The sequence below is a fragment of the Akebia trifoliata genome, chromosome 5, assembly GCF_017979445.1.
Source record: "Akebia trifoliata isolate Shusen 1 chromosome 5, ASM1797944v1, whole genome shotgun sequence".
NCBI classification, from domain to species: domain Eukaryota; kingdom Viridiplantae; phylum Streptophyta; class Magnoliopsida; order Ranunculales; family Lardizabalaceae; genus Akebia; species Akebia trifoliata.
This window is the reverse complement of record NC_141379.1, coordinates 28,229,058-28,255,425: the sequence shown is the minus strand read 5'-3', so window position 1 is coordinate 28,255,425 and position 26,368 is coordinate 28,229,058. Positions and strand designations below refer to the sequence as shown.

The window sequence follows — 26,368 nt, the reverse complement described above, 5'->3', positions numbered from 1 at the left end:
ATTAAAACACACCATTCAAATATTAAAAGGGTTTGGCTAAAATTATTATCTCAACATTACGACACACTTTCAAACAATTTCAGTAGTTGTTTACATTACGATTACACTCATATAATCTTAAACAAAAAAAATTAAAAATCCAGATAACTATTGGCACCCCAACTTTTACTTATTCGTAATCATTTACTTATTTTCTTGGCATTTTTCCCAAAATGTGTGCAAGTTATGTCCAAACACCGACTTTGGTACACTATTCATTTTTGATTCCCAAAACATGCATTTTGAGTGAATTTGTCACTTGTATAATCAATGAATTTGTTGGTATGCCTATGAATTCGTAGGTACTAAAAGTGACGACGAGTATGTAAGTTATAAAAATGATGAATACATGTTTTGAGAATTAAAATGAACAGTATACCAAACTTCAAATCTCGCCGTACTCAGGGCATGAAATGGAGATTCATCGTATTTTCTTTATTTTTAATTAGAGTATAATAAGTTAAAATTGGGGTGCCAATAGCAGTTCTAAAAAATAATTGTAAGCCGATTTAAACGGATATGATTTGATGAGTCAACTCGGCATCCGAGAGGGATACCACTACCAGGTTTTAAAACTTGAAAACCATGACTAGATTTCACCATTCCCATTCATACAGTAAAGGAAGCTCAAAAGACTGCTTTTGCTGAATTTCTCTGCTTTGCTGTCTTTCCGCTCCTGTATGTGTGCAGTCTGCACATCTTCAACTCTAAAATAAAGACACAAAAAAGGAGAAGAGAGAGAGAGAGATAGAGATCTGATGCCTTCTCGCCATATTCCATTATTTCTTTTCTTCTTGTTCATCTTGTTTTCTGTATTATGGAATGTGGGAGTCTCTGAAGATCCTTTCATCTACTTCGACTGGACAGTTTCATACATCACAGCTTCTCCACTCGGAGCTAAACAACAGGTTTCTTCTTTTTCTCTCCAATTTCGTTCACTTTTATTTATGATTTGAGCTTAAAATTAGTTGAGAAGCACTCTTTTGAGTCTTGAGAGTCACAGTCATAGTTGGTAAAAGGGAAAGTGGTTGGGCTGTCGTCCTCGTCCCTTACTCCCTTCATGTGAAAAGACAAATCTGCCTTTATTTCTCTAATACAGTATTCTTATTAGAGGAAGGGTAGATTTGACATTTTCACCGAAGAGATTTCTCATTTATAAAAAACAAGAGCGCTCCAATCAATTTCTGTAATTAAATTTGGTAAACATAGATAGAATGAGTTGGAATTGTCTTTGATTCAATTTTTCTCCTTTTGGATCTTGACAATGCCTCGAGATGAGATTTTAAAACTTGCATTTTGATTCCGAATTCTCTTTCTCGACACATTGTATAATATCAAATGAAGCATTTATTATGTTACGACGGCAAAGAGATACAGAGCTTAACTTTCCACACCACTAGCATCTAGGCACCTTTGGTACATTGGTAGGTTGATATCATTTGGCATTAGAGTTAGGTTCAAATTTAAGAGAGAAGAGCTCAACTTTCCGAACTCACTAGCACCTAGGTGCCTTTGGTACATTGGTAGGTTGATATCTTTTATTATCTTATGAACCCATAGAGATAAAGAGTGTAACTTTTGGTACATTGGTAGATTGATATCATTTAGTGCTAGAGTTAGCATCACTTCATAGGTTCAAACCTCGGAAGGAGCAACCTAGGTGCCCAAAGAAAAGGGTTATAAAGTGAAAACTGCCACCCCACCATGGAAAGGGGTGACTAGAGGAAAGCATGAGAAGAGTGCTAGAGTGAAAGTCGCCACAGAGTCGTGGGTTGTGGTGGATCGGTGGATGCTGGTTGGGGTGTATTGGTGTTTAATGACCCCCAAATATATAAGGGATTAACTTTCTGCATCATTAAAGCTAAGGTGCTTTTGATGTATTAGTTGCGGTCTTATCATTTCCCACTTTACTAGGAACATCTAGCTACCTCATATGACTAGAGACCATTTGGTTATCCATCCGATATTCAATCTCTTCTTGAATATTTAGGAACCTCAATATAATAGGCATTAATTTACTTTTTCTTTAACACTCATTATTGTCTACTATTGTACCATTACTAAATCACCCCCTTTTTTAAGAATTAAGTATAAAATTTTATTAAAGACTTGGAAAACATACAATCAAACCCGAGGAGGTCAAGGGGGGACCTATCAAGGAAGAAAAATAAATGAATAAGAAATCTAATAAAATTTAATAATGGAATCTTATGTGAAAATAAAATCTTCACCCCCTTACAATCCTAAGATAGCTTGGACCATCAACGCAATAACACCTTTGATCTCAATAGTGATGCATCAACACACCACATTGGATCATAATTGATTTGGTTGCTATATTTACTGCTTCTCGTATTTGCTTGCAACTTCTTATCAGATCATAACTCTACCAGTACCTTCTTATATTTTTAAACATGAATTTACTGTTGTGAACTCAATTCGGGTCAAGTAGTTATCTTCCGAAATCTTTTATCTTTATGGTGTCAAAGCCTTGGTGCTTCTTGAAATTCTAGCACAATAGACTTTTGTACTTGACCTCGTGATAACACTTTGTTTCTTACTCCTCTAAGCACTCGAATTTCCATTTACATTGACCAATTTTTTTGATAGGTACAATGACCAAATTTCCACCTACAAGTAATCAAACTTGTTAAATAACCTGTAGACTACAGTTGATCTCCTATATATACCTTCTCAGGAAAGTGACCATGCAAAAACGCATTCTTAACATCCAACTGATATAGTTGCCAAAGACTAGCTATCATAGAGATAATGACCTGAGCATAATTTAACTTGGTCATAGGGTGAAATTCTATGAGTGAACTTGGCAGGTTTTCGGGTCTTTCCTCATGGGAGGATCACCTAGGTGGCAATCTTGAGGTTGATCTCATATCACTCACCCTATGTATGGGAGGTTAGAGATTCAGAGAATCGTTCTAGTCTGTTTGATACGTTAAAACATGTGGTTATCACACCCAAATTGCAGAATTGATCAAGGGATGGTGGTTTTTTTTTTTTTTTTTTCTTTTGATGGCAGGCTAGGGATCCAATTTAGGTATTGAGATGTAGAACAATGAAGTGTTCAAAAGGGTTGATGTTGAGAAGCGAGAGCTACGGATTAAGTATCTCATTTGCAAGTTTTGGAGGAGTTGTAATCCCTATCCTTTGAAGAGAAATAAAAAAGAGCTAACCTTAAGGCTGAATTCGAATAAGTGGCAAATCAGAGTAGGTCAGTTGGAGGCAACAATGAAGAGTTAATTGGCTGAGGGAATGGACAGTAACACAATTTTTCATTGGGTTGCCGTCCACAAAAGAAATAATCGAATTGTCATATTGAACAATAATGGTTCAATGAGTGTTGGCAAAGGTAGTACATGGGAAGGGTTGGTTGAGTACTATGAAAATCTATATTCTAAAAGGCATTTGCTGAGACCTTTTTTAGGAAGGATTCCCCATTTCCCTGGATCCTAATTCTTGGTTGGAAAGACTTTCGAGGAAGGGAAGGTTTGGGCTTCAATGAGAAGCATGGATGGTGACAAAGCCCTTGGGCTAGATGACTTCACAATGGCCTTTTTTAAGGCTTGTTGGGAAGTTATCAAGGATGACCTGATGGCAGTTGTTAGAGGTTTTCAAGAAGAGGCTTTCTTGGATTATGGATGTAATAAAACCTTCGTGGCTTTTGATTCCAAAGTAGCCAGGAGTTGTGAATATCTTGAATTTGGGGCTACACACAAGATTGTTGCAAAGATATTAGCCCAAAGGATTAAGAGAGTGGTGTCTTCAATCATAAATCCACAATAGAGTGCTTTTGTTATGGGCGGGTAGACCCCAAATGGCGTCTTAATTGCAATGAAATCATTGACTCGAGGATTAAATAGGGTTCCCTAGGAATGGTTTTAAGATTGACTTGGAGAAAGTCGATGGCCAGATTAGCTAGAACTGCCTAGGATGGGTTTCCAAAGCTTGTGGATTATGAAATGAGTCTCTTCGTTCTTTGTCTTCATTCTTGTGAATAGTAGTCCAACAGGTTTCTTCTAGAGTCCGTCAACTCTGATTAGATGTCCCCTAGAGAACATCATCTACAAAAGGAGCCCCCACAAAACTCTCTTAGTGTAGAGTAAAGCTGCTTGTTTAAAATGACACCTCACACATTAAAAATTGGTAACCCAAGAACAACAATAAGAAACCTTAACAAATAGGGAGCCACTGAATAAAATATTAGGAAATAACTGGCAGAGAAGCTAAATAAAAATTCAATACAAAATTATTCAAAATAAAATGTGTTGGCCCCACCTAGAAATTTTAGTCTGCTTAAAGAAGTGTGGGTTCCACAAAAAAATTCATTCAAAAAACGACAGGTTTTTATGTGAATTCGGTGGGTCAAAGAATATCTTATCTTTAGTTTGCTGATGATATCCTTTCGTTCTCGGGGGCTTCTCAAAGGTTCTGAATTACTTTATTACGCATTCCATCATTTATGGGAAAGTTCTATATCATTAAATGATAAAAATATTGTTGGTTGCTCATCTATTTTGGTTCATGATTTCAGGTGATAGGAATTAATGGACAGTTTCCAGGACCGATTCTGAATGTGACCACAAACTGGAATGTCGAAGTCAATGTCAAGAACCATTTGGATGAGCCATTCCTTTTCACATGGTACTTTTGTGCTTGTCTGTTTGATGGGTGATAGAAGTGGCAAATGATGGTGTTAATTTCAACTATAATTGATCATTATAAACAACTAGGTGGTGGCATGTGCAAACTCACATGTATCAAAAGGGCTTATTTGTAATTTAAAATATTAATTAAAGGGTTGTTTTGAAGATTACATAGCAAAAGGGATGTGTTTGTAATTTTGAAAAGTGACCAACATGGTTTTAGGGATGTGGGATTGCGATTTTCTTGCTTTTTGACAAAAATGACCCTGATTATATTAAATTTAATTGTAAAAGTGGAGGCATTTTTGGAATCCAAATTTTGGTGTTGAACCACTTCTACTCCGTCTTCTCTCATTATATAAGTATAGATGCCTTGATAGTTGAATCATGTTTTGCCTATAATTCTAACACATTGTCTTCATATTATGATGGTGTTGATATAGGAATGGAGTACAACATAGGAAAAATTCTTGGCAGGATGGCGTTTTGGGGACAAATTGTCCTATTCCTGTTGGTTGGAATTGGACATACGAATTTCAAGTTAAAGATCAAATAGGAAGTTTCTTTTATTTCCCTTCTCTTTATTTCCAAAAAGCCTCAGGTGGTTATGGAGGAATCATTATAAACAACCGAGAGGTGATTCCAGTTCCCTTTGGGACACCAGATGGAGATATAACAATCTTCATCAGTGATTGGTATATCAGGAGTCACAAGGTGCGTCTCTTCTGCCAGGTAAATTTTGTTGATTTTTATCTATTTTAGTGTTTTTGAACATACTAACGTAACGAGACAATAGGAACTGAGGAAAAATCTTGAAGATGGCATTGACCTTGGAATGCCTGATGGAGTCCTCTTTAATGGATTTGGCCCCTATCGCTACAATGAGTTGCTTGTCCCTGAAGGTATTGCCTTCGAGACGGTAAATGTTGAACCAGGTTAGTAGGTGTTGGTGGATACGTCATATTATATCCCATACTTTTTTATTTTTTATTTTTAAATGGTGATTTTTCCAAGTTATTTAGTTAAGAATTTCAGTTTGCTAATGAAGTTCTTGTGCCCTGTAATACATTTTTGGAGTGTTGCTATTATGTTTACCTTGATATCTAAAGTTGTCTCTTTTATGTAAAACAGGAAAAACGTACCGTTTTCGTGTGCATAATGTTGGCATCTCGACTAGCTTGAATTTTAGAATCCAAAACCATAACCTACTCCTTGTAGAGACAGAAGGGTCATACACAGTTCAACAGAATTACACAAATATGGATATTCATGTCGGCCAATCATACTCTTTCTTGGTCACAATGGATCAAAATGCTAGCAGTGATTACTACATGGTTGCGAGTGCTAGGGTTGTCAACTCATCTGCTTGGGCTAAGGCCACCGGTGTTGCCATCTTGCACTACTTCAATTCCCAGGGCCCTGCTTCGGGTCCTCTTCCAGATCCGCCTGATGAGCTTGACACCTATTTTTCAATGAACCAGGCAAGATCCATCAGGTGGTAGTTTATTTTAATTTTTTATTTTATTTTTTTGTATATCTATGCTTTGTCTTGCATCCATGTTAGTGTAAAGCTATGCAACAATGGCAGAACTTTTAGGGGGTATGTTGCCTTGGTCAGTATCTATTAACACATCGTTAGCACATTATAACATGTACTACTGTGTTACCCTTTATTTTGTTTCTTAATAAAAAGATAATTTCTAAAAAAGCGCTGGTGTGTTCCAGCTTCTATACATCACTTAGTAATTATAACCATAGTAGTTCATCGTTTTCCTTTTTATATATGCATATTTATTAAGTTATTGGATAGCTTTAATGTATTGTCTTTCCTTTTCTTTTTACAAATTCCAGGGATATTTGAAAACCATGTTGCTTTTTCTTCTATTCAGTTTGATTTTTCTTGTTTATTCTTCTGTCTTCTTCTTTCATCTGTATGTGTTTTCCTTCTAAGTTCCAACCAGTTGCAGTGCTATTTTTGCTAAACTGTTTGTACCTTTCCACCATCTTTTTTTTTTTTTTTTTTTTCTGATAAGTTAAAATTTTATTAAAAAGAGGTCGAGATGGCCCCTAAGTACAACTTATCAATAAGAGGCGAGGGACACTTAGGCTACCTTTCCACCATCTTTCTTTTCAACTTGTGTTTTATTTCTGTTTGCATCTATGTCCTATCTTTCTTTCCTATAAGTAACTCCCGGATCCAATATCATGCCATCTGGGTCCTCGAGTTTCTTTGGATTGGACTAGTTGAGATTCTGGTGCCATCAAAATATATTGGTCCCCATAGAGTAAAAGGTTTTCAAGATGGTCTGGTAAGTTGACAGTCTCCATGAAGGAAGCTTTATGGTTAGTGGACATATTAAAGGATGATTTTGGGATGTGTGCTGATAGAAGTCCTCTGGAGGAAATATGTGACGTGGGGCAGTATTTAGATAGTGGAAAGAAGCTGGAATGTTAACGAGAGTGAGATGTTGGATCTGGGAGTTATTGAGAGGAAAAAAAAGATCAGACGAGTCCTCTAGTCTCTTTGGATGACTACAAGTGAGGATGAGCTGGTTGAGTTTACGGTGCCATCAAAATATATTGGTCCCCACAAAATCAAAGGTTTTTGTGTTGAAGATGGGTTGGGTGAAGAATCAGACTTTTGTATCAATTTTTGAAAGAAACAAGAGATGGTCTGGTAAGTTGTCAGCCTCCCTGAAGGAAACTTTATGGTTCCTGGAAGTATTAAAGGATGATGTTGGGTTGTGTGTTGTCGAAGTCTTCTGGAGGAAATCTGTGACACGGGGCAGTATTTAGATAGTGGAAAGAGTCTGGTACACGGGTATCCAAAACAGGTAAGATATTGTGAATTTTTGGCCTATCAATCTAGTTGGGTCAATGTACAAGATCATCTCCAAGGTCTTGGCGACCATTTTGAAAGAACTAATAACTACGATGATAAGCCAATAATAAGGGACATTTATCAAGGGTCGACAAAGTTTGGATAAAGTCCTCATTTCTGACGAATGTATAGATTCAAGGTTATGAGATGATAGGACAAGGTGGTGTGCAAGTTGGATATGGAAAAGTCTTATGATCATGTGAATTGGGAGTTCTTGAGACAAGTGATGTTGTGCAAGTTGGATATGGAAAAGTCTTATGATCATGTGAATTGGGAGTTCTTGAGACAAGTGATGGGAAGATTGGAGTTTGGTGAAAAATGGACAGGATGGATTATGAAAGGTGTATCCTCCACATCCTTTTCTATCTTGCTCAATTGGAGTCCAACTATTTTTTTTAGAAGCTCTGGAGGTCTGAGACAGGGAAACAATCTCTTCCTTCATTTTTAACTTGGTGGTTGAAGTAGGAGAGATTCATAGGGAAGGTAGTGGTGAATGGGGATATGATATGCTGGATTCCTCTATGTGTCCATAGAGCTCCTTCAGTACTTTAGAGGCTTGTTGGGTTGCTCCCAGATTGTTTCAATGGGTTGGGATCAGTCCCACACATCGATATATTGGCTAGGATTTTGGGGCTATAAAGTGATTCCCTGCCAGTTTCATATTCGAGACCTCCCTTGGGGGTGCCATGTCTTCATAGCCATATGGGATCCTGTCATTGAGAGTATGGGCCATCGACTAAGTTCTTGGAATGGAAGATATCCCTCTAAATGGGGTTGCCATCATAACAACCTACCTTCTTTTTCTTTTCACAATTCCTAGAAATGTGGAGATGAGTTTGGATTGGTTGATTCATGATTTTCTTTGGTGCGATAAGTCAGGTGGAAGAAAGTTCTATATAGTCAGATTGAAAGCTATATGTATAACTAAAGACAAAGGGGCTAGGTTCTGCAAATGGAGCTCTATGGTGTGGCGTGGTACCTTTGCTAGAGCAGGTCACAATTCTATATTTCATTTCTGCAAAAAAATTATACCCATTCATAATACAAACCGGTGATGAGTTTACTTGGGACTTTGTCTTCTGGAGAAACTTCTATGATTGGGAAATACTACTTGTAGCTGGACTTTCTGATAAAACATTCTATTGTGACCATATTCTCAATAGAGGAAGATTGTATGATGCTGGAGGGCAATAGGGACTTTTTTTCTGGGGGGGGGGGATCTTTTCATAAATTCCTTTTGCAAGCCCCGGATCAACCAACTTTTCCAGTGTCCACTATTTGGATTAAGAAAATTCCATCCAGAGTTTTTTGTTTTTTTTTTTTTTGGATCGCTTTTATGAATAAATCCCAGTACTGGACAACATTATGTTCATGGTATTATATCAACAAATTTTTGCTCCATGTGTAAATTTTGCGGTGAGCTGCTTAACCATATTCTACAACATTGCAAAGTAGCATGGTCAGTGTCGGCTCATTTCTTCTCCTTATTCTATTACTCTGATTGTTTTCCGTTTCTCAATTTGCTCCCTGTTTGTGAGTTGGCAATCATGTGCGTTTAGGGGGAAGGAAAGAATCCTATGGTATTTGCTTCCTTTTGATGGGTATTGGGTGCTTTGGAAGAGTTTCTGAAGGAAAGGGAGAATCAATCCAGGAACTCATTATTTCCATTGTGGTTTACCTTTTTTTTGGGTCTAAGTTGTTTGAGGACTTCAATTGAGTTTTTATTGAAGATCTCTCTTCAGATGGGATTCTGTATGTAAGCTTGTCAAATAGGCATAGCAACTTTGTACTATGATGGTCATCCCGGCAATTATTTCTTCTTTATTTTCTTAATAAAATGTACTTAGCATCTTTTAAAGAACTACGTGCCAATATTTTCTTTTTCATTTCTTATATTTCCCCTTATTATTATTATTTATATATATATATATGTATGTATACGTCTGCCTTCCAGGTTTCTTGCAGTCGCAGTGTCCAAAAGCTAGTATCTGTTATATATATATATATATATATATATATATATATATATATATATAATATATATATATATATATATATATATATGGGTCCCTTTCAGCAACAAACATTTTGGCAAAACATTTTGGCAAAACATTTTTCAAAACATGGGTTAGAGGTTTTGGAATGGGCTGATTTTTGATGAGCATGATCTCTATGGTGAGGAGATCATCCTCATCAAAAATCAGCCCATTCCAAAACTTCTAACCCCATGTTTACAAGTTGGGAAATCGTGGACCGTCCATTTTTTGTAAGCCATTTTTGATGGGTAAGAGGTTTTGGAATGGGCTGATTTTTGGTGATGATGATCTCCTCACCGTAGAGATCATCCTCACCAAAAATCAGCCCATTCCAAAACCTCTAACCCATATTTTGAAAAATGTTTTGCCAAAATGTTTGTTGCTGAACATTTCCCTATATATATATATGTATATATATGTATGTATACGTCTGCCTTCCAGGTTTCTTGCAGTCGCAGTGTCCAAAAGCTAGTATCTGTTTCAGTCAATAAACACTCCTGTCTGAATCATTGTAACATAACAATGGAGTTTGTATATCCGTTATTTATTTTGGTTTGTTTGATGGTATCTTCAGCTTTTCTCATAATTTTTGTGTGTCAACGGTCTAATTTTCAGATGGAATGTCTCTGCTGGTGCTGCTCGTCCTAATCCACAGGGATCTTTTAGATACGGTCAGATTACTGTCACAGAGGTGTATGTGATACTCAACAGACCTACAGAGCTTATAGATGGAAAGTGGCGCACAACCATGAATGGCATTTCATATATTGCACCTACAACTCCCTTAAAGCTTGCCCAACAATTTAATATTCCAGGAGTTTTCAAACTTGATTTCCCAAATAGATTGATGAATAGACCGGCAAAGCTTGACACATCCATAATAAATGGCACTTACCGAGGTTTTATGGAAATTATATTCCAAAATAATGACACTACCGTGCAAAGCTACCACATGGATGGATATGCATTCTTTGTAGTGGGGTAAGCACGGGTATCCAATGTTCATATTGTTTATTCTTGAAACATACCTTTCGAGAGTTTGAACTGAACATTGTCTTTTTCCATTTGTGTTTTAGCATGGATTATGGAATCTGGACAGAAAATAGCAGAGGCACTTATAACAAGTGGGATGGAGTTGCTCGCAGCACTACACAGGCAAGCTTATATGAACCATTTAGCCCAAGAGATTTACGTAGTTTGACAAGATTGCCTACATCCGTGGGCGGTGATGATAATTCTTTATTAATGAAAACTGCGAAAATACAACACATACTTGGGGTTTCTGAACTCAGAATATTTATGGCATCCTAGGGTGAAACACACATTTTCTAAAGATGAAAATGCCCCCAGAAGTTGTACGGACTGCCAAAAAATCCCAATCCTGGGACCCTGAAGGGACCCACCCCTGGCCCAAGTTACATCCAAATATAACTCAAGTTAGGGCCATAAACCAACGGTTAAAAGGGGTATCTTTTCTCAAGCGGCATCACCATTTGAACCTCTACAAAATATTGAGATTTTGGGGGAGTTGTATGGACATAAGCTATTCCACAATCTAGTAAACACTGGACAGTTGATGTTTTATATGTTATATGTGGATTTGGTGTTTTGAATTCTATATTGACTAACGATAAAGCGATGCGCCAAAAAATACACGGTCTGTACGTGGCTGACATGGCAAGGGCACAGAACCGTTGATCTTTTCCTTGTGTGTCCCGAAGAAAAAGATCTATGGTTCTGTGTCCTTGCCACGTCAGCCTCGTACAGACCGTGTATGTTTTAGCGCGTCGCTTTATCACAACTTTTCTATATTTTTTAAGTACAAATTTTATTAAGAAAACTAGCAATATATATAAAGACAATACATTGCAACACAGCCAATACTTGCCTTTGGTATTTTTATTATGATGCTAGGTTAGTATGCTGGAAGTTATGAGATCGTTGGACGGTTGTCGAGCCTGAGTACAGAAGCTAATACATAGAAATCTCTTTGAAAATCTTGCTATTTAATTTATCCGTCTCATAGTTTTAAACCTCAACTGGAATGTCCGTCAAGCCGAGTCAACTGAACGAAATGTTACCTGACTTGGCCAAGTCAAATAAATGTATATTGCATTTATTAAATATTTAAAATAGAATGAATGCCTGTTAAATTATTAAATATTTAAAATGATTTTTAAATTAAAACTAAGAATTATAATTATTCACTGTTTTCTGAAAAACAAAGACGTTAAATCTAACCGTATAGCTCGGTTGAGTTTCTAGCTTGATTCTGTGCATTTCCAAGCCGACTTGGCTGAGTTTCTAGGTTGACTGAGTGAGTTTGTTCAAACTAGTTCTAGGGACGCGTTAACGTGTACTTGACTCGACTCGGACAAATTTATAGAAAGAAGCAAGGTTGGTCTGTTGTGTTCTGGAAATTTCATCTCTGGGCATAACTACTAAGTTCTTCCTCTACTCTGCAGGTGTTTCCTGGAGCATGGACAGCGATACTGGTTTCTCTTGATAATGTGGGAATGTGGAACTTACGCGCCGAGAATCTCAACTCATGGTATTTGGGGCAGGAAGTATATGTGAGTGTGGTTAATCCAGAGATCACCAACAAGACTGAGCTTTCTTTACCCGAGAATGCAATCTACTGTGGTGTACTCTCATATTTACAAAAGTAAGATTTTCAAGAACTTTCTTCTGTGCTATTGCATTTATTGTTCTTCTTGGAATATTCAGACATACTTCTCTTGGTTTTTGGTCAATATTCGAGATGACCTGTTCTTTTGAACTGATGACATACCCCTTGACCATGGTCTTCTGTGATAGACTAACAAAAAATAATTGAAATGCCATCGTTTTCAACCTTTTACATAAACCCTTGGGTATTATTTTTTATTTTTTGGCCCTCATCGTTGTGCTCAAGATTCTATTGAATTCCAACTTTCAAACCTCAATAACCAGATATGGTTTTGGAGGAGGTTGAAGATGATGGGTTTTGGGGAAGAAAAATCAAGATTTTTTTACAAGAGGTTGAAGACAATGGGTTTGCAGATAAAAACTGAATTAAAAAAAAAATCTTGGTTTTTTTCAAGTGGTCAAACAAGGGCATTTCGGTCAACTTTTGACTAGTCTCTCACAGAAGAATACTGACTTCAGTTTTAAATACAACAGCTATCTCAATAATTCACCAAAGCCCTATGGGGTGTCTAAATCACCCTTCAATTTTTTGGTGCAAAATTTGAGAGGTTATCCCGGATAAGAATCAACTTGTAATCCAAACTGTTGTAAGATTCGCCTACTGATTTCGGCTTTGTTTTCAGAGACCAAGCACATAGAGTACAGTTTTCTGGTGCGGCATCATTTGCTAAAGCGAGTGGAAGAATGATTTTGGTTACACTTATGGTAATTTGGTTTGGAGTTTTCCATAGATAATGATTTTTTGCAGCACAAACAATAGAAATTAGTGGTGGTGTTGTAATCCTGCTCGTGCAAATCTTAATAATGTATAGCAGGAAATGTATTCTTCTGTAGTTTAGGAAAATAGGATAAAAATATTATATGTATCGGTGTCTATGTTGTCTATGTTGTCGATATTTTCTTTATTTCATTGAAGAAGTGAGATGTCAGAAATCATCATCATCCTCAAAAATCTTCTCTCATAAATTTGGGTTCATTACTCTATCCAGTTGTGCTTCTGAGATCTAGTCGAACACTAACGTGATGTGGTTATGAGGGCGATTAGGGGTGTAATTAGAACAGAAAGGGAGGAGACCATTGGTTGGGTTTTGATTGCAATTGGCGGCCTAATGAATTGTAGATGGTCAATACCATTCATAAATTCCTTTTTCAAGGCGTCTTCCAATCCTTCGTGGTGTTGTCCAAAGTGTTTGATGGAAAGGGATGGTTTAAACTAAAAAGCTCTCGTGTACTTTTGATTTTGGTGACCTTTATTTCGATGACTCATCGATAATGAAAGGATTAATATTTCTTCTTAAGGTCTAGATCTGTTGACTCATGAAAAAAACACATGATCCCAACCATTTAAACACAAAATCCAATGATTGAGATTTATCCTTGAGTAAGTATTTTTGAGATTTGTGTTATCAAGATACGCATAAATCTCAGTTGTCGGATTTTGTATTTATACAGTTGGGATTATGTGTTTCTCATAAGTCATTATTCAAGAATCAATGGAGTTTATATTATAGTTTTGATTTATTATCTATGTGAAGGTTTCCTAGACACCTTTAGATTTCTTCAGTAATCTTTGTGCTTGCTTGATAATAAATCTTAAACTATCAAAAAAAAAAAAAAAAAAGGAAAAAAGGAGAGCATGATTTCAAGTTACAATTAGACTAACAAAAAAATTATAATAATACCTTATTTTCAATCTTTTGTCAAAACTCTTAATTTTCCACTGAAATTCATGATCTTTTACCCTTGGTGTAAAAAACCTACCTAACCAAAAAAAAAAAAAAGATTTTTTTGGGAAAGTTGAAGATAACTGATTTTTCAAGGGCCTTTTTGACAAGTGGTTGATTATTTTCAATAGAGGTTGAAGACTGGTTTTTTTTTTTTTTTTTTGGAAATTGAACTCCTTGGATCTTGGAGGTATTTCATTGGAATCAATTTTACAAACTTACGTAGGATGGATAACGGTTGCAAGTTATAAAAATACATGAAAACCAACTCTTATCAAATAGCTCCAAATCAACCCCAAGTCGAACCAAATCCAATCCATTGGCGACCCTAATAGAACTTAATAGGTAATAAGTGTTCATGCAAATTGTTAGATCTAACGATGTACACAATGAAACAAACAAATAAACAATCAACAAACACAAGATTTACGTGATTCGGCTAGATTGCCTACTCCAAGGATAATGATGAGGTCCTTGCACTATTTCCATAAAAACAAGGTTACAATCTCACTTCCTTGGGGAAAAAAAAAATGGAAATCTGCCTCATAAAAACTCTGAAAACTGCCACCAAAAGTTTGCTAAAATGAGTTATGAAACTCTGGAAAACAAGCTAGATCATTGCCCCTAAAATGAGCTTGGACCCATGTAATTGCTCTTGGTGATGAATACCCACCAGGGCCTCAACTCAAGACATCTAACCCAACAACAAAAAATTTATGTTAGTTTCAATGTATGTTCAAGATCAACCGAATAAATCTCATTCATCCAACAACCATGCCTTCATTGCAAGTATGCTCACATCTACTTTCACTCTCTTAATTCACATTCTTTTGGATCTACCTCTCGCTCTTCTAGAACATTCAACTTAAAACAATTTCCTAATTGAGACAATAATATGCCTTCAATGCACGTACCAAACCATCTCAATCGATGGTCTTAGTTTATCATCTATTGGGGTTACTCCTACATTTTACAATTAAGTAAAACCAAATCTTTCTCCATCCTTACAACTCAGGCTCCCCTAACAAAGTAGATTGATCACTCTGGAAATCATATATATCAACGCCAAGCCAAAGCATCATAAAAAGAAATAAATAAATAAATACTAAATCAACCACCACTCCCAAAATGAAAGTTATTTGGAGAGTACATGGGAAAGAAATTGAGGTGCTCACAAAAAAAAAACAAAAAACAAAAAAAATCAAGCAAGCAAGGTTCATGTATGCTCCTAATTGCCGAAATTCCCTAACTTGGTGCCAGTTCACAATCATCATTTCTTTGAAGGTGAAGGGTTGTATTGAACCTAGGTTTATGGTATTGCTACTCACAAACCTTGCTCACTTACCGAAGATAGCACCTTGAGAGAAAGCTTTTACCAAAGAAAGCATTGCACCATAGAGAGCATGAAATCAGCCCATCCTCAAAGACACAGTTATGCTAGGTGTGCAAGGTTGTGGTTTTGAGAAAATTTCGTCATCTATAAAATTAAGAAAATATGACTATATATACAATTTTTATATTAGCTTCCTGCCGATGTGGAGCACCCAGAAATTTTGATGCTGAGATACATAATAGCCCTTCCCAGCCAAAAAAAAGGGTTCAACATGAGAAATTAGTGAACTAAATGGTGTAGGATACCGAGAGTGGTGCACCAAATGGAAAAGCCTCTAAGTATTGGAGAATTAGTTCGGAACTCTCATAGCATATGCAATTCATTAAAAACGCATCAAAGCACTTCTTGACAATTTACAAGCAGTACCAAGATCGACAAAGGCAGAAATAGAGAGACCAGTATGCCAAGACAAAATTCTAATTGTATCAAATAAGCATTTTCCACCTTCCTCCTTAGTGGGCCAATCATCGAAACTGTCCTGATCCCTATAATAAAATGACCAATCAGAAGAAAAAATACCACAAATGAAATATGAAACCAAAGAAAATTTCTTTAACCCATAAAATTGAAGGCATTAGGGGATGTATGGTTGCGATGTAAATCATATTTTCCAAAAACATATAAATCTTGACACACAGAAATGCACTCTCTGGACAAGAATGTCTAACAACCCTCCCCGTGGAAGCAAACAATAAAATAGCTCTCACGGTATTATGCCTTCAATTGAGGAAAGCATCACTGCAGCCAAACACAACATTGGAAGTTCGGGCATTGAAGGCAGTGTGACCAAGGGACAAGTTCAGGTGCAAGATTAATTTGGAAGGTAAATAAAGGTGGTATGCAATCCAACCTCTTTTCAGTGGCTAATAGGGAAGTATGTTCCCTTAAATGTAGAGATTCAAAAATTGAAATGGAATTCCTTAGGAAGAGTTTTGATGCACCACATATATATAGTTTATTGTTGTTATTGATCAGAAAAAAGAAATAAATAAGTAAAATTAAAGGAAAGAAAGGAGAAAGAAGGTAAGAAAAAAAGAAGAAGCTGAAGATGGGTCCCATGGTATCCTTAGTCTTTCAATGTGACCTCAAGGGGGTGTTCTCTGAGGACTTTGTTTTTTAGGTGAGATTCCTTGTTGGGGTAAGCTTTGTGGGTGTTAGTGGGTTTCTACTCTTTTAATGGTGGGGGTTCTAATTGTATTTGGGTGTTCTGGTGATGCTCTTCGGTAGTTCTCAAACCCCATTATAGCTCCAATGTTTTCATCAGTTTATTAGTTTAGCTCTCTTAATGCAAGAAACTAATACAGGCCCGTGGTCTCTGGGACAATTAAGGGATACACCAACCAGGTCCGTCATTAGGGGATAGCCTGTCTAGTTCCATGGCTATGATAGATCATCCATGAGCTGGAGACTAGCCACAACCATTATAGACAATCACTCCATGAAACTGGGAGGGAGGAGCCTCCATCAACACATTAAACAACTCCATAGATGTGGCTATGTTTAGAGTCAAAAGTAGTTGCTCTCTACAGGTCCCACCAAGGTTGCAAAAAATGTCAATCCACCGTATCAAAAGTTGAGCTCCATTCAAGCGTGGACCATTCATAGATGACTTTTGTGTTTCTTACCTTCCAGGAACACCGTTTATTGCATGTACAAAAAGGTTGAGAAGAGAGTACCAAGATCAAAACACCATAAACCAAGAACTTGTACCACATGAGATTTTGGGTCAACCTTGGGAGTGATGACATGTAATTCAGTTCTACAAAATATTAATCCTACAGATACTTCTGCTAAGTTAATTTCAACTAGCACACCCAATCCCTCTTGGTGAGGGCTTGTGGTCATGTAACTACCAGAGAGGTTGGAGCTTATATCAAATTTATGACTCCTCGGTTCTCGGCTGGTTGTTCCACCACCATGGAATTCATGGCTTCCTTGGGATCAACCTCGGCCAAAACATGAGGTTTGTTCTTCAGCTTCGGTTTAGCTATTCTTGTGTGCATCATTCTAGTTTTAAACCGGAGCTGTGACAAACTACATGATTTGAGGATACAATTTCACTCTAGTCCGTAAGTCGGCTCCAACTTGGCATACTTTTCAGTTCAGCGGAATAGTTCCTCCAGTCTTTTTTGATCAGCTCTTAAGAAACAACTCACAAAGTTGATATTTATGTCTAAAGAAGTTTCGCTATGTAAACAACTTTCCTTGAAATAATTATCAAAGTCGGTCTATCTTATCCTTCAAAATTTATGGTCAGATGCTTAGGAAAGTGAGATCTTTATGCCACTTAAAAAATCTAAAACTAATGAATGAGAAATCTAAAATGTGAGATCTTTGTGCGACTTTAAATCGAATCAAGTTAATTTATAATTTCTAACAGAAATTCGCAAACAACAACAAAATCTAAAACTAATGATTAAATTAATAAGAAAAAAAATAAAATAAAACTAAAATGAACCTATAACTTCTCTAGCTATGTTTCTTCCATTACTCTATATAGCAACAAAATCATTAAAAAAAAATGAACTTACCCAATGAACAAATAGATATAATTTCTACAGAAATGATCATAGAATGAGATGATTATCAATGGAATTATACCTAAAAAATATTGATTCATTCATCATCCATAATAATTGATTCAGTTGGAGTAATGGGTGGTTCTTGTTGGTCAGCATTGATGAGTTTCTCCATGTCTCTTATTCTCGTTCTCACCACACTCGTAACAAGAACTGATAGATAGAAGAAATCATAGATGGTTTCAATATTTCAATCAAATTCAAAGAAACAAAAATTATGTTTGATGAAATTTAAAAAAAAAAAAAAAATAGGGTTGAGAAGTAGAGAGAGGAAGAGAGTAAAACCCTACTTGCAGCAGTTCCAAAGGCCCATAACCAAAGAATCTTCACGCCTGGGCTCTTATCCTTAAACATCTCCACTCCCAACTCCAAACTTCTATTGCTGCTGATCTGAATGAGGGCTGATGAGGAAAGTTTCAAGTGATTTCCTGTTTTGGTGAATATTTGAGATAGGCCATTGTGTTTTCAAATTTGACGGAATATTTCTTTACTATAGTCTTCTCTTATAGACTAATATAAAATGACTAAAATGCGACAAAATGCCCTTGATTTTTCTCCCATATAAAAATCTGTCATCTTCTACCTCTTCGACCTCTATGGTAATTTTTTATAGCTGTTATTGGCACCCCAAGTTTTACTTATTACTAGGGGTTTCAATGTGTCAGTTCCGGTTCTGTTCATAAGGAACTTAGAATCATAATCATTATATTTAATTTGGTTTCAATTTTTATCGATTTCAGATTTGGATAATAAAAAATAGAACTGGAACCGCAAAAAATCATAAGTACCCATCGATTCCTATTCTCAAGACTCGAATGAGAAAAAAAGTATTTCTAATCATTATAAATAATAATAATAAATTCCTTTTAAAAATTAATATATTATCAACAAAATTATTAACTTAGTTATAATTTGTTATATTAAAGGTACAAATTAATGGTTTTTTTTCAAAAATAAAAATTAATCTTAGTTAAAAGTAATGAAGTTTTAGAAGATAACTCATTTTAAGTTCAAATCGATAATTTATATAAAAAATTGAAGAATTTTATACCTTAAAGCATCTATAGTATGAAAAGAATTGACAAAATGAATCGGCTCGGGGTACCCACAGGTATTCATTGAATAGGACTTAACGGTTCTGGTTCTTATCGGTTCAATTCCATTTTAGATCCGGTTATAATTAATTCCAATAAAAAGATAATCGGAATCGGGGTTTTCGGTTAAATGGGTATTCATTGACACCCCTACTTATTACATCCCAATTTAAAAAATAAAAAATAAATCAAGGGATTTTCCCCAAAATGTGCACAAATTATGTCCAAATTCCGATTTTGGTACACTATTCATTTTAATTCTCAAAACATGCATTTTCCAGGTCACTTTTATAATCAATGATTTCGTTGGTATATCTACGAATTCATTGGTATTAAAAGTGACAAACTCACGAGTTCGTAGGTTATAAAAATGACGAGTGCATGTTTTGAGAGTTAAAATAAACAATGTACCAAACTCGAAATTTCATCATATTCAACGCACAAAATGGAGATTCACCCATAAATCAATGGTTGAGAATAAGTAAATGTTAAGGTGCCAATAGAAACTCTCTCACCCTCTCTCTCATTATTATTATTATTTTTTTTCGTTAGATTTAAATTTTGAGTCATGCTAAGGGGACACAGTATTTACTGTGATTCTCACAATTCTAACGTGGAGATGCATAGATAACCGTAGATGATTTTTACTCGTATCTTGAGGAAATACATCTATGGTTATGTGCACATCCCATGCTAGACTTGTGAGAATCGTAATAAATACTTTTTGTCATTTCAGCATTTTCCTTAAATTTTATACGAGCCTAATCCTAAGAAGTTGCTTGAATGTACATGTTAGAATGCTTTGTGATGGTGAGGTAATTACTTGAACCAAACTTTAGTAATGTTTGAATAGTGTGTTTTAATCTTTAGTTAGGATGTGATAAATAATGAGAGCTGCTATTGGCACCTTGATTTTTACTTATTACACCTCAATTAAAAATAAGAAAATAAATGAATGATTGAGAATAAATAAAAGTTGGTGTGCCAATGGAAACTCTATTTTTTTTTTTTTTTATACTAAACAACTATTAAAATTGTTTGAACGATTGTTATAATGTTTTGTAATGTTGAGATTATAATTTGAGACAAACTTTTATAATGTTTGAAGTGTGTTTTAATCTTTAATTGGAGTGTGATAAATAATTTAAGAAATTGGGGTGTAATAAGTAAAAGTTGGGGTGCCAATAGTAACTCTCTAATTTATTTATTTTTTATAAAAGAACTATTGGCACTCCAACTTTTAGTTATTATATCCCAATTAAAAATAAGTGAATGATTGAGAATAAGTAGAGGTTGAGAAGCCAAAAGAAGCACTCTTATTTTTATTTTTATTATTTTTTGTTTTTTTTTGGGTTTCGGATTTTATATAACATAATTGCAAACAACTACTGAAATTGTTGGAGTAGAGTGTTATAATTGACTTTTGAGATAATTATTTGAGCCAAACCTTTGAAATGTTTGAATAGTGTGTTTTAATCTTTAATTGGGGTGTGTTAAACAATTTAAAAAATTGGGGTGTAATAAGTAAAAGTTGGGGTGTCAATTGTAGTTTTTCTTTTTACCCTATTTAACTTCATATTCAATCCATTCTTTTCAACATCTACTCCTCATAGAAAAAAATAAAAAACTTTATTTGTCTATCCAAAATTTCATCTTCTACTTCATTAAAAATCATATCTTGTTCTTGAGTTTTGAAGGTTGAAGCAGATACAATCATACTTTGAAGATGAAGGTAAAAAAATTTTACCTAAGAAATTAAAGATACTTGATTTTAAAAAGAAAAATCAAGGGTTTTTAGATATTTCTTGAAGATGAGGGCTTTTAAGTCATTTTTTGTAATCTATTAGAATAGATTGAAGTCAAGGACATGTCATCAATTTGAAAACAATGTGGTATTAAAAGTATCAACCAAAACATGGAGGGGATCACTCTTAAATTTAAAAATGAAAAATTAACTACTTCTATTAAGTAAAAACCCAAACCAAGTTTATTACAGATAAAATCCCACTTAAACAAGAAATCTTCAAAGAAACCCGTATCAACTATTCGAAGCTCACACGAAAGGAAGAAAATTTCCATTACATTTATCATTAATAAATGAACTTTATAGAATTTTTTGTATAAGAATATTAGATTATCCGAATCAATGTGATGATGGTAGTGAAGCAATAAGGTAATTTAATATCTATGAATATTGGAAGGTGTGCATCTTATAATTGCAATATTTTCTAAGGTGTTGTCATGTATAGGAATAATGAATCCTTCGATGAAATTAATCTTGTAATGGATTGTTTATTTGCACTTTGATTGGATTGAGAGAAATGAATCAATTTTTTCTCCATTTCTCTCGTTTGGGAAGTAAAGTGAGGAGAGAAGAGAAAGTTAATGAGGAGAAATGGAGAAAAAATTATTCAGTTTTGCTCTCCTCCACATCAAAGAGACTTGGAGAGAAAGTGAGAAAATAGAACAAATTACTTTCTATTATATTATTTTTCTCTCCTATCTATCGAGACAGGGTAGAAAGAAAGTTGTTTTAATCGAGTACCCTTTTTAATCGAAACATCAGGGTATAGATTATTAGACTCCATTGGCCTGATAGGTGTAGATCCAATATTTGAGATGCCCCTAGAGTTTTCAAACTGATAACATGCCTCCTTTGAGCTTGGTCTTCTCTTATAAACATTAATGAGAAAATGACTGAAATAGCCTCATCTTCAATCTCTAACAAAAAATCCTTTATTTCTCTTTTCAAAACTAGTAATTTAACCTCAATGGTGAATAATTTTAGGAAAATGCTACAGTAACATTGAAATGACATCATTTCACACATTTTCGATGCAAATGTATGTACAGAACCATTAATGATTTTCAACAAGATATGAGTGAGAAGCGTCTATGGTTCTGTGCACACCAATGTTTAAACGACGTCAATTTCAATGCTACTCCAGCACGAATCATTATTTTATTCTATTTAACGTCATCTTCAATCCATGATTTTCAATCTAGCCTTAACTATCCCATGTAATTCGTTTCAAAACTTTAGTCTTTGGTTTCTCCATAAAATCCTTACCGTTTACTCTTGAGGCTTGAAGGTTGAAGTAGATACAATCTATTAAAGAGGACTGATTTTAGGGCCAAAATCATGGGTTTTTGGCTAAAGGAAAAAAAAAAAACAAAGAAAATAGCAAGGGCATTAGGTCATTAGGTCATTTTTCATTGTTCTGTTGGAGCAGACCAAAGTCAAGGAACAAATCTTCAGTTTGAAAACATAAGAGAGGGGGTATCTCAAATATTCACCAAAATATAAGGATTATGTCTAAATCAGAATCCGGACTCCTGGAAAGAAAAGACAGAGATATTATAAGTTGGGTTCCTCCGCCCATTTAGCCAGATACCCACACTTGGTTGTGTCGTACCTTGAAATCCCCAAATTCTCGGTCACATAAAATTGTACTAAGCGGCTCTCCTAGTTTATTTCTCAAATTATTACAATTTACAAAAACAAGGCCAGGTCCGTATTTAAAGGGCACAGTTACACCAAACAAATCCTTTTCTCTTCCCCTAAGCCCAAATTCCCAAAACTTGATCTACCATGCTCTAAGAGAATCTATTGAACATCGTAAATATTTTTCGTCGAAGAACCTTATTTAGCTTATCGTACCTTTACCCAATCTTTTTTTCTTTATCAATTTCTATGACAATTTGTTTTTTAATATAAAATGATTGATTCTATGAAGTCAGATGAAGGTGACAAGTACACAATACCAAAATCTCCCCTTACTGGCAATGGATTGGCGCCTGGGGATCATGTTATACGTGAGTCACCTTACTCGTACAAACATGTCGTTATAGTCATGGATGCAATGAAGGAGTTCTCGATCGAGACCCTTCAATGGGCACTAGATCATGTCATTGGGTCTGGTTATGTCGTCACACTCCTAGGTGTCATGCCATGGCTTAATCTTCTACGTAAGAAAGACGTGATTTCGATGTTTAATTGGTAACATAAAATTTTCGATCTGTTAGTTTTGGTTATAATGTTAGTACGATCTATCTTTTCAGTCTCTTGCAAGACATGGTTGGATGTTTGGACAGTTGATCTCCAGGATTTGCCAGCATTAAGAGAGAGGAGTGAGTGGCATAGTGATGTAAAGTATCAGAAAGTACGGGCCATAATTGAGCTTTGTGACAAATATGGGGTAATTAAAACACACAATTCTTCTATCTTCTTAGGATCTTTTTTGGGTGAATTGGATTAGATAACCTCTTGCACTATATGTATTGAAGGTGGTTCCAAATATGAAAGTAGCCATGGGGTACCCATCGCATTTAGTGGTGTTGGAGCGAATCACGGCCCTTCATGCGACATGGGTAGTTTTCGATAGGTATTGGACTCTACAAATAACTATATTTACATTAAGATGAACACTTGAGGATCCATTTCATGAGTGACAAGGTTACCATAATAATGGATTGTGAGGTCAATAATCTATAATTGGCTTAATTAGTCCCATAATTGATTATGAGTCGATTCCCCCTTAATTTCTAAAAGAAAATATTGAAAAAATGGTTGTATGGCATTGCTTTTGTACAGGCACCACAGGAAGAAGAGAGCATTTTATGCACATAGAATACCATGCAACGTCGTGATGATGAATAACAATGGGGAGGTAGACATGCTCAAAGTAAGGTCGATGATTGATAACGACGTGACTACTCCTGGGGACTCTCCGGCGTCATATTCAATTATTCCGAAAGTGATGATTTCTAAGGAACTGATGGGTATTATTAAGTCAAAGGACCAAGAAACGAGCTACAGTTTCCACCCAATCCTCACAATTTGATCATCGTGAATAGCAAAGTTCGAGATATTTGGCGTAGTCGATCAATAAAAGAAGAAAATATCTAATAACGATAGCCTATTCGATCCATCATGATTTTGAGAAAAGAAGGAAATGGGCTTTTGAGTGTATGTATACCTATCGAAAATGTGGGATTTCCTCGTCCATTTTATGTTGTAAGATTGTAAAATTTCTAGTTATGATTCGGCTTAGACAACATTACATAAATAATATCAACACTTACATGAACTATGTTATAGTAAGTATGGTCAGAGATGCAATCGAGCTAGCAATGTTATGATCATCGACATAATGCTGATCGTTAAACAAAGAAAGAGATGATTTATCAAGTTTTTTGTTGGTGAGAGGCTTATGTTGCGCACGATGTCCCTAATCGATGAGTACTGATGTATTCTCGGATTAGTGCCTAAGTCGCCCTTCACAAAATTCTATAGGTTTATAGAGTTCAAAGGGATGGGTTTATAGTGGCTCATACTATAGAACAATGAACTTCTGATCGAAGGTATGGATCAACACAGTCGACAACCAAGACTACGGGTTGTGCTTGTTAGATTATTAGATTATGTCATACCGTATAATGGTCTGAATCATTATCTTATATGGTTAGGGTGTAAGTACTTGTAGTTGCCTTATCTATCTATTAAGTGTCAGGAGATCAATGTAATTAGGTTAACTTCATTTCAAACACCATTGTTTTCCCAAGTATTTCAACTATATTGAAAGTGTTTTATGGTATTAGAGCTTTGGGTATGAACCCAAAAGAGGCCCAATGACTCAAAGATGAGTCAAATCTCCTCATTTAGGCTCAAAAGAGGCCAATTGGCTCAAATATGAGGCCAATATACGTGTATGGCCCAACATAGGCCACATTTGACTCAAGCCTAATTGGTTGAGATCACATTGATCAATATTCATTTAAGCTCCCCTTGGCCCATTACGACTTTTAAAGGCCCATAGAAGTCATCGCCAATGATTGAGCCTGTGATGTGGTCCATTGTAGACCATTTGATTAATTCTTGGATTAAAATCCGTCGGATTTCGATTTAGCCTAAACCGATAATGGTCAAATTTAGGTCATCTGAGTTGAACGTGTTGCTCCTTCTCTTCTATTCACGTAGGCATATCATCCTTTTCTTTCAAGCAAACCATCAGGACGATCACTTCATCTCAATCATCGACAATCAGATTCATCAACAATCAGTGATGATCTCCAATAAGTACGATCGAGGGCATTGATAATATGTACAATTGTACATTCCTTATTCAAAGGACCATTTGATTCAGGGGAGGTTAGAGTAGTAGATTATGTTGTTTTTTATAATGGTGTATACTGATACACTAGATCATTATCTTATATAGTTAGGGTGTAGTTAGTCACTTATGTAACTACTTGTAGTTGCCTTATCTATCTATAATTATCAGGAGATAAATGTAATTAGGTTAACTTCATTTCAAAAACCATTGCCTTATCTATCAATTATAAATTTTGTAAATCGAAACAAATAAAATGCAAAATTAATATGGTTTAACAAGATTGCTTAAGCGACGATAAGACATATTCACCATTTTTGTGACAAACAAGGTCATAATCTCTCAATCTCACTTCCTCTCGATACAACTGAAAATCTCCATTAGAGAAATTTTAAAACAAATTTACTATGAATTTATAATCTATACAAAAATTAATTGCTTCTAGGGAAAAAGTTTAAAATATTTGATCGAACTCACCTAAACGACCAATTGAAAGTAAGAATTTTAAAGTAAACAAGAAATCATCCTCCCTTCCCATTCCATGTGATAATCAATCAATAAGAATGCTTCTTTTCACATCGTCAACAAGTCTATTTGAACCAACCCAAAAAGAAATATTAATTTCATTAGTGCATATGAATTTAAATGGTTCGACTGAGATTCAATATGGTCAAACTGATTTATACGTTGAAGTTAGTCCCACATCGAACACAAATTGTGTAGTCTCTCACCTTATAAGCTCTGAGGTCTCTTTACTCAAAATCAATTGACAATGCGTGAAGAGACCCACGAGCTTACAAGGAGATAGACAAGGCAATTTGTGTTCGATGTGGGACTAATCTCAACAATAGATATTAACTAGTTTTGAATATATATAAAAATTAAAAATAGAAAAAAAAAATGGATTCTTTCACAAATTGATGAAAAAACACAAAAGGATTAAGCGGAAATATTTTTATTTTCTTCAAATCTACAAAATTCTCAACTTCATTTCTTGAAAATTTCTTAATAAAAATGTTTTTTTCTATAGTAATAATATTTAAATTTCAAGACTGGTTCATGAGAAGGTGGTTCTTAGTTCTTACAATTGAACCATTGATTTTTTTTTTTTTTTTTTATTTAAATCAAGGGTACATTATAAAATACTGGTTCAAAGATAA

At 35.2% G+C, this 26,368-nt stretch overlaps 1 protein-coding gene and 1 long non-coding RNA gene across 2 annotated transcripts; one reads left to right on the top strand and one right to left on the bottom strand.

The window, feature by feature from the left end:
- The first annotated feature begins 630 nt into the window (after window positions 1-630).
- Window positions 631-13,271, top strand: SKS3 (SKU5 similar 3). The gene is made up of 9 exons (XM_086443446.1): window positions 631-947; window positions 4,589-4,698; window positions 5,144-5,414; window positions 5,497-5,635; window positions 5,832-6,195; window positions 10,233-10,598; window positions 10,694-10,772; window positions 12,083-12,282; window positions 12,929-13,271. Exons 1-9 carry the CDS (start codon window positions 798-800, stop codon window positions 13,038-13,040), a joined length of 1,791 nt encoding a protein of 596 aa, XP_086299572.1. The 5' UTR covers window positions 631-797; the 3' UTR covers window positions 13,041-13,271.
- A 2,402-nt stretch (window positions 13,272-15,673) lies between these two features.
- Window positions 15,674-18,449, bottom strand: LOC147401951 (uncharacterized). Its single transcript, XR_015178771.1, has 3 exons — window positions 18,292-18,449; window positions 18,024-18,154; window positions 15,674-15,907 (listed from the first exon to the last, which is right to left on the bottom strand). It is a non-coding gene; the product is annotated as an uncharacterized LOC147401951 (long non-coding RNA).
- Window positions 18,450-26,368: the final 7,919 nt, after the last annotated feature.